This window comes from Pollachius pollachius, assembly GCF_949987615.1.
Source record: "Pollachius pollachius genome assembly, chromosome: 2".
NCBI classification, from domain to species: Eukaryota; Metazoa; Chordata; class Actinopteri; order Gadiformes; family Gadidae; genus Pollachius; species Pollachius pollachius.
The window spans coordinates 51013122-51022567 of record NC_136935.1 but is presented as its reverse complement, the minus strand read 5'-3'; the positions used below and the strand labels follow the sequence as shown (position 1 = coordinate 51022567).

Genomic DNA, 9446 nt, shown 5'->3' with positions numbered 1-9446 from the left:
GTAAAAGTCAAAATCCTTCCAAACAGCCTATTGAAATTCCAAAAACGTGCTTAAACTTACTGACCATGTTTGAATTAAAACTTTCTTTGAATGTGTAGAAAAGAGTGCGATTCTTGCATCCTTCTGGGTGGTAGTATCAACATAATTATTCAGCAGATTGTGTGCTATCAGCACGATAAAACAACAGATCCATAATCCCTTGTCTCTGTGTTCAAGCCTCGGTAAGACCCAACATAATTAAAATGTATTTCAGCTGGGTAAGCTCTGCTGTTATGCCGAGGAGGAGCTAATGAACTGCTGGGGAGATTAACGAGGAGGAGAGTTTACCTGGAGCTCAGAGTGGTTCAGCAACACCAGCCCACAGCCTCACTGCCAACGGACAGGAGATGGCTGGAAGCTGCCTCCTCAGCCCCTCAAGCCATCCATAGCCCCCACTAGCACTGCGCTAGGAGGTGTTTCACTGCTCTCCCTTCAGTTCATCTGTGTGTGTGTGTGTGTATCTGTGCGTGTCTGTGTGTGTGTATATGTGTGTGCGTTTGTGCTTGTGGGAAGTGTGTGTGTGTGTGTTTATGTGCTTGTGTGTGTGTGTGTGTGTGTTTGTGTGTGCATTTGTACTTGTGGGAAGTGTGTGTGTGTGTGTGTGTTTGTGTGTGTGTGTGTGTGCGTGTGCTTGTGGGAAGTGTGTGTTTGAGGTGTGCGTGCACCTGTGCATGCATGTATGTATTCACGTGTCGGTGTGTGTGTGTAAGGTTGGTGTGGGTGTGTGGAAGCAGAAGATTGTATTTGTGTGCGTTTGTGCTTGTGTGAAGTGTGTGTGTGTGTGTGTGTGGTGTGTGTTTGTGCTTGTGCGAAGTGTCTGTGTGTGGTGTGTGTGCTTGTCGAAGTGTGTGTCTGGTTAGTATTCAGCATGTAAGAGCGGTTCACACTGATGATGTTCTGCCTTCATTCACAAGATTAAGTGGTATCCAAAACCAATTTCTCCTTGTTTGTGTGTGTGTGTGTGTGCGTGCCTGCACTTGTGCGCGTTTATCTATGTGTGTGCCTGCGTGCGTGTGTGTGTACGTGCGTACGTGCGTGTGTGCCTGCGTCCGTGTGTGTGTGTGTATGCGTGTGCGCGTGTGTGCGTGCGCGTGTATGTATGCGTCCGTGCCTGCCTCCATGTGTGCGTGTGTGTTCGTCCGTGTGCATGCATGTGTGTGTGTGTGTGTGTGTCTCCCATAGGGGATCCAACCCCCTCCTCCTCAGAGGAGCGGATGAATCAGGAGGAACTGGAGCTGGAGAAGAGGCTCAGCCTGTTGTCCCAGTGCAGTCGGCCCTGCAGTATGGGTGGGTAGCAGACCGACGCCAAGACCCAGGCCTCTGACCCTAACCCTCCACTCAGAGGCAATGCTCATGATGATTGTTATTAACATGTTCTCTGTATGTCGTGGGGTGCAGCGTGGGTAACTACCTACCCCCCCTTAAGCCTAGGCCCAGGCCCCCTGTACACAGAGCCCATGTTTAGAATGATCATTCTGAACATGGGCTCTGTGTATAGGAGGCGTGGCTCCCACATGACCCCTATACACAGGCGCCATGTTTAGAATGATCACTATCAATATTTTCTCTGTATATAGGAGATTTACATTTACATGTAGGGCGTTTAGCAGACACTTATATCCAAAGGGACTTACAATAAGTACATTAGTCAGAGGAAAGATAAACAACAATATATCGCTGTGGGTACAAGAAGGATGTTCATAGAACCAATTGCCAAGCACTAACCATCACTAGGTTAACCCATTCCCCGTATACAACACAGATAGCTATGGTACACAATGCTAAGTACTACTAATACATAATTGCCCAAGTCATATTCTAAGGTTCAATTTGTATTTAGATCAGAAAATACCAAGTCAAATAGATGACTCAAATAATCTTTAAAGAACACTCTTATTGACTTAGGATATAGCCAATGAGGCACAGTGACTCAGCAGCATTCGCAGAGAAAAGTTAGGTTTAGATATCAATTTCTGCCAAAATAGGACTCAATTATGCTTGGAGGCTGATGATAATCATAATTCTCATTATGGAAGTTACCATTCAGAGCTTTTAATCTATCTTTCCTGTGCTACTGCTTTGACAGCCGACGGTATGTGGGATTAATAAAGTTAATCTTATTTTATCTTTCCTTACCTAAGGGGAAACTTTGCAATAAACGCTTAGACTTTGTTGGGTTCGATGCTGCGTTGTACATCAGCGTAGAGCAAACTCATTCTCTGAGCGTTTTATAAATCACCTTCTAAGCTCCGGATTAATAAACTAAACTCCAGTCAATACCCTAAGATCCGGATCAATAACCTAAGCTCCGGATCAATAACCTAAGCTCCGGATCAATAACCTAACCTCCGGATCAATAACCTAAGCTCCGGATCAATAACCTAAACTCCGGATCAATAACCTAAGCTCCGGATCAATAACCTAAGCTCCGGATCAATAACCTAAGCTCCAGTCAATAACCTAAGCTCCGGATCAATAACCTAAGCTCCGGATCAATAACCTAAGCTCCGGATCAATAACCTAAGCTCCGGATCAATAACCTAAGCTCCGGATCAATAACCTAAGCTCCGGATCAATAACCTAAGCTCCGGATCAATAACCTAAGCTCCAGTCAATAACCTAAGCTCCGGATCAATAACCTAAGCTCCGGATCAATAACCTAAGCTCCGGATCAATAACCTAAAGCGTCTAAACCCTCGTGGCTCCGCCCACAGCCTCCACCTACAGCTGCAGCACCGTCGCCGGGGACGACCACAGCAGCATCTCCAGCTCCTCGTCCAGCCAATCAGACTCCAGCTACGGCAGCCGTCTCCTGGTGTGGGCGGAGCCGACGGCGACGCGGTCCCGCCTCTCCAACGAGACGGTGAGTAGCTCCTCCTCCACGCTGAAGGCGCTGCTGACCGGCTCCGACGGCGTGCTCTACAGCGACGCCGCCGCCCCCCGCCCGTCGTCGTCCAATCAGCTGGCGCCGCACGGGCTCCACGACAGCGGGCGGCAGAACTCCCTGGACAGCGGCATCGGGATCGCGTCCTCCGGGAGCTCCGCCTCCTACGCCGGCAGCCTGGACGCGGCGAGCCAGGGCGGGGCCGAGGACTTCGGCTCGGCGGGAAGCCTCCCGCTCCCCGCCTCGCGCCCCTCCTCCCCCCTCCAGCCCGCCCTCCTCCTCCCCCCGTCCTCCCTGCCCCCCCCGCCTTCCTCCTCCCCCCTCCGTCCCCCCCAGGCCCTCGCCTCCCGCCCCTCCATGGCCGACTCCGGGGCCTTCGCCCGGCTGGCGGACGAGTACCACGTCCCCGGGGGGCCCCCCAGGCCCTGCTACGACACCCCCCGGAGCCTGCTCCAGGGCCTGGGCCCGCGGGACCCCCAGGCCCAGGGGGGCCCCCCGGGGACGGGCAGGGACCGGAGGGGCGGTGGGGGTCCGGCACAGGGGCCCAGGGACAGCCCGGCAGAACTCTCCCTCCTGTGGGGGCGGGCCCCGGCGCGGCGCGCGGCCCCACACTCCTCTCATTCCTGGGCTGGGGAAAGGGCGCCCTCTGTGGACGGAGCGGGGCGGTGCGGCGGCCGGCGGCCGCTGTTCTCAGGACGGCCCGTCTGCGGAGGGCCTCAGGTAAATACCGACCAGTGGGACCAGAGGAGTGGGGGGGGGGTATCCCCTATAGGAGACACACACACACACGCGCGCGCGCGCACACACACAGAAGGTGCCAGCGCACACACAAGCAAACATTCACACACACGCACACACAGACACGCGCACACACAGACACACACATGCACGCAAACACATGCAAACAAGGAGAAATTGATTCTGGATACCAGTTAACCCTGTGAATCAATGCACTCAGTGCATACACCGTATATATGAACTAGTATCACTAACTAGAACCAGAACTCTGGCCTTCGATGAATATTCATTCTCATATTTAATTAAAATGGTAGAGTACAATATTAATGTTTATTGCACTGTAAGCAAAAACAAAAGTTTAATGTTTTGCAAACGTTGGAGGCGTCTCGAACGAAAATTAAACGAGGGAAAACAAGTGAGTCGTTATGCAGATACAAACACCCCGCCCCCCCCCCCCCTTCAGAGCTAATATCCTCTGAATTCATCTCGCTGACTAACTTCCACTCTGCAGCTCTTTCCATCACTTTCTGGGGATGCTACTGCAAATATATAATTTAGCGACATCAAATAAACTATGCGCAGTGGCGTTTGTTTTGTTTTATCGGCGCCGGCGCTCGTTTCCCGCCGCACCGGGACACGTTTCATCTCGCGTCCCCCCGTTGGCGGGATTGACGCCTCGCTGCGGGGAACATCCCATAAATAAGGCACCGTATACGCCAGGGGAATACTTCCCACTGATCGTCAGAGATGAGCTTGACAATAAAGGAGGCAGGATGGACCCACGGGGGCGCTGATAAGTACCCCCCCCCCCCCCGCGGGAGCAGATATCAGAAAGTGTTTCAGTTCTGCTTAAAGATAAATATTTAAGGACGACTGCGCTAGGAGTATTTTTTTTTTCCCTATAGAAATGTTTGGTAGCACTTAATTATAATAATGTCCTTTCATTATTGTTTATTAGCCTTTAGTTAATGATACTACCTACCCTCTAGTGACATCACAAGTTGGAGTGTCCGCCCAGGTGATTGATGGATAGACCAGCTAACCAGTGGTTTGTCCACTGGATGGGCGGGTACCTTTCACTTATTCATCTACACATGAATATAAGTGAGTTGTTAATGGTTGGTTAGCATTATTCACTAAAGGCTTCGAAATGACTTATCACCCGACGTTGTTATAAAGGGTGAGCAAATGTTGGAAGTCCCCATTATGGGTAAATATTAAAGTCATACATCATCCTAAATCTGAACAATGGGGGTGATGATATAATTATGCTTTGCATAATGCACTTCAGAACACCCCATCTCCCTCTTCCTCCCCACACAATAAAACAAAAGTAGAATCGAGAAGTTATATTTTCCCTGCTTGTTTTCCTTTGTTTCATTTTGGTTCAAGACTCCAACGTTAACAAACTATTCAATGCTCCATGCTCTAAAAAACATTATGCTAAATACATACTTTACACAGTAATCTCTTATGTTCAGTTTACAGCCGTCGCATTGTGTTTATGGAAACTGCGACGCACGCAGAATATGAATTAACGACGCGTCTCAGACACTAGTTGGAGAAATCGTTAAATTGGCTCCTTGGCAGCGAGACGGCAGTCCAGCGCCACGCGCCACACGGAGCGGCCCCCCTCACCTCTAATGGGGCTCCCTGTCGACTCGGATCTATTTCCTCCTCTCGGTAACCATGACATCGCGCCCGCTGTCAGTCTCTTTAACAACCTCCGCGCGGCAACACCCGTCCTCCGCGGTCTCAGTGGACTCTCTCTCTCTCTCTCTCTCTCTCTCTCTCTCTCTCTCTCTCTCTCTCTCTCTCTCTCTCTCTCTCTCTCTCTCTCTCTCCCGCTCGCTGCTTTGTTGTGGGCGGCTCGGCGTCGATGACAGATTACCTTCCTCTCTCTGGCGCCGCATAAAAGATTGATGGATCCGCAGCCCCTCGCGCTTTGCAACGCGCCGACGTTGACAGGCTGAGTCCGACGGCCGCAGATTGACTGGAATTGTTTTCCAAAAAGTCAAAGTCGTGATTAATCAGCCGTTGCAGTGATTAACACCCCCGCCCCCCCCCTGTCTCCCCCTGCAGTGCGCCCACACCACGCCGGACAACTACATCATACCGGAGCTGTGGAGGGGGTGTGGAAGGGGGGGGCCCTCGCAGGTGAGATGATCACCGCTCGGACCGCAAGGCCCCCGCCTAAACAACTTAGATGGCCTGTGTGTGTGTGTGTTTGTGGGGAGGGGTGTGCGTGTGTGTGTGTGTGAAAGAGCAAATGTGTGTTTGTGTGTGCGTGCGTATGAGAAATAGCAAGTGTGTGAGTGTGTGTGCGTATGAGAAAGAGTAAGTGTGTGTGTGTGTGTGTGTGAGAAAGAGTTTGTGTGTGTGTCTCTTTCTGCATGCTGAGGTCTTTTCCAGCCCCCATTCCTCAAGAGACCGAGACAACCTCATGTTTTAACTTTTAACTTTTTCTCCTTTCAGGCCTCAAACTGCTTCCCTCCAGAACTTTTACCCAGTGCCGGCTGTCGGGGTACATCAGGTGTGTGTACCTGTGTGTGTGCGTGCGTGCGTGTGTGTACCTGTGCATGCGTGCGTGCGTGCGCGCGTGTATACATACATCAAGGCTGTGTTTGCACTGTGAGACATTCAAAAGTCATCCTACAGAGCCGTCTCCGACGTCTGAAGTCTAAACGAATGGTTTTATTAGCGGCGTGCTCAGACGGCTCATCGACCGCAGGCCGGGGGCGGGGAGAGATGGAGGGGTCGGATGGCCTTATCAAGCTCCTGATGGATCCGCAGAGATCACAGCCCTACCTGGCACCCTTGCTCCATACCGCTCCGCCGAACGCACCCTGCCCGTACCAAATGCCGACGGCAGGTAAGAGAATAATGCGGTTTTCTCGTAGAAACGAGTCTAACGCACTCGGTAACCTTGAGCAGCATCAAAGAGAGTACAGTTCAGACATTTCACAACTAAAGCAATTCCGCTGTTCTCGTCCTCAGATGCGATTCAGGTGCCTTATCTCGCCTGTTGTTCGGGCTTAACCCGGCCTGCTGTTGTATCCATTGTAGAAGCATATTAATAGTGCCCTTGGCATCGGTGAAGCCTGAGAGATACGACAGACTTTTAATAGATATAACCCACCCTTTAAGCCAGGAGCTGGTGCTATCTCAAGGCCACAATGTGGCAATGACAAAAACAAAACCGTTTTTTAATAAATAGTAATATGAAGTTCTTTATCTTTCATTACTCTTGCGTATGGAATTCTAGGGCGGATTTTCCAAGTCTTTACACTGCAGATGTGATAACAGTATAATATAATGAAGAACCAGGTCTAGATGTAAGGGTTGAAGTTATACCTTAGGCTAAGAAGATGCACAGTAGCACTGAGCCAGCTGGCAGCATGTGGCCCAGAAGGTAGAGCGGGTTGGCTGGTAACCCGAAGGTTGCTGGTTCGATCCTCGGCTCCTCCTAGCTGAGTGTCGAGGTGTCCCTGAGCGAGACACCTCACCCTGACTGCTCCTGACCAGCTGGCTGTCGCCCATTGGCCACTCAAAGCGCTTAACATTACTGCCTAACATTCACCCACTCATCCATTAAATGTGCTTACCTCTCATGCCATGTGTCTCCCTTCTTTGCAGGATGAGTAAAATGGATGCCCCTTCAGAAATATGTGGTCAGATGACCAACTTCTTCCATGGTTTTCTAGAAAACAGGGGTGGCACTACTTGCCCCTTGGCACATATTACCCCACTCTCCCCTATGCTTTTTCTTATTCATATTGCATGCTTATTAAATGTATATTCTGTTTGAGTTTGTCTCCCTCAAAAAGTAGACCCCTTTAATTACGACCGATCAAACAAGCTTTCCTTCAAATCTGTCAGGAGGGGAACGTGTGCCCTGGGTCTTATCTTTTGCTTTTGTCATTCCGTCGTCCTTGTCGCTCTTTAACCAGTCCTCAAATGTCATCCCTACTCCAAATACACTAAAATTGACGATGAATTCATCCACTTTTTAAACGCTATAATGTTTAGAACTACAGTGAATAATGTTAGCTCAGCTGTAGCGAATTACTTTCTATAGCACACAAGGCTGCATCTGATCACTAGTTTAATGCACGCATTCACACACCGACGGCGGTGTCACCCTTGCAAGGCGACAGCCAGCTCATCGGGACGGGAGCAGTCAGGGGTGAGGTGCCTTGCTCAGGGACACCTCGACACTAGGAGGTGTCCCTGAGGAGCCGGGGATGAAACCAGCTAACTTCCGGTTACCAGCCCGCCCCGCTCTACCTCCTGTGCCACAACACCGCCCCGTTAAGTCACGCCGTGGTTCTTTGTCCTCCAGGGGTGTTCCACCGTCCCCCGGAGGTGATCCTCTCCCCCTCCCTGGAGAGGAGGTTCCTCAGTACCGCCAACTACGTCAACGTCCCCATGAGTCCCGCTGTGGCCGAGAGCCGGAGAGCTCTCCTCAACATGGAGCTCCACCTCAACACGCCCGGTCCTTACCGAGCTCCCAGACCGCCCAGCGCGCTGAGAGGTAACCACCTCGTCCCGACAAGACGCGTCAATGGGTGAAAGTTAGGCAGTATTGTAAAGCGCTTTATAAATGCAGTCCATTTAATTAACGTTTTTTTTTATTTTGAGGTGGTGTTAAAATTGATTTGCAATCTCGAAATCCACTCTACATCAAAGTTGATATCTAAGTCAGTTTTGTAACGGGTTAATGCTCCTCTATGTAGCAGTCCGGATAACAGCACTCTCCTGATCTCATGTGCTCATAGATTAAGGCTAATGTCGCTCATGGTTGTTAGGAATACTTCTCTCCGTACATTGTGCTTTACTGCGAGGAACGGCTAGGATAATGTGCTGCACAATGCTAAGTGCTATTTTTAAGTGCAAGGACGTACAACATACAATAAGCGTGTGTATGCAGAGTCAGAGTTCACCCAGGCTCTGCATAGCCCCCCCCCCCCCTTATTGTATGTCGTACGTCCCGGCACTTAAATTGGCACTTATATTACTTAGCATTGTGTAGCATCTTATCCTAGCTGTCTTTGTTGTATACGGGGAATTGGTTTACCTAACAATTGTAAGTGCTTGGCCCTTGGTTCTATGAACATCCTTACTGTACCGACAGCAACATATTGTTTCTCTTTCTTCAGAAAAATGTACTTATTTTGAGTGGCTTTCGATAAAAGCGTCGCCTCCTCTTCTCCGTGTTTGTCGTCGGCTATAGGAGACTCCGTCGTCAGGTACGCTCACCTTGACATGGCTGCCATGGAAAGGGGCCAAGAAGAGATGATGCTGGCTTACGGCCAACGACGGGACGCCAGGCTGAGTCTGATGGGTGACCAGAGAGGGGCGCTCACCTGACCCCCACCTCACACCTGGACTTTTTTTAATCGTACGGAACCAAATGTATTGAAGTTGCGTATTCTTTGTCTGGCAGTGATTGTAATGCCTGTCTTATCTACAAGGGCTCAGTGTTGATGATGTCTTTATGATGATGTCTTTATGATGATGTGATATGATCACATTCTCGTATCCATTTGAGTTAAAGGGGTGATGTTTTGCCACCAGGTTTCAGTGTGATCAGCCGTCAAACGGCTTGTAACGGCTTATCACACTCGCACCTGGTGGCATGATACAGCACCCCTTTAAACACACCAACACACAGTCTAACAGAGCGTAATCCAGATGACTGTCCTGGAACAGCAGCGAGTGAATAGAAGTTAAATCATGTTTATCGCTCGAGTTGCAACATCAAGGAGGCTAAAGGATTGATAAC

The 9446-nt window shown here is 50.2% G+C and overlaps 1 protein-coding gene across 1 annotated transcript in view; it reads left to right on the top strand.

Moving 5' to 3' along the window:
* dok7b (docking protein 7b) overlaps positions 1-9031 on the top strand; it is a gene marked incomplete at both ends in the record, with an annotated part of 24110 nt that extends 15079 nt beyond the window's left edge. The window contains 7 exons of the mRNA XM_079730395.1: positions 1222-1326; positions 2754-3193; positions 3260-3643; positions 5744-5818; positions 6137-6194; positions 8004-8195; positions 8895-9031. Of these exons, the coding sequence (XP_079586521.1) occupies positions 1222-1326; positions 2754-3193; positions 3260-3643; positions 5744-5818; positions 6137-6194; positions 8004-8195; positions 8895-9031 (1391 nt within the window). The remainder of the gene's footprint in view (positions 1-1221; positions 1327-2753; positions 3194-3259; positions 3644-5743; positions 5819-6136; positions 6195-8003; positions 8196-8894) is intronic.
* Positions 9032-9446: the final 415 nt, after the last annotated feature.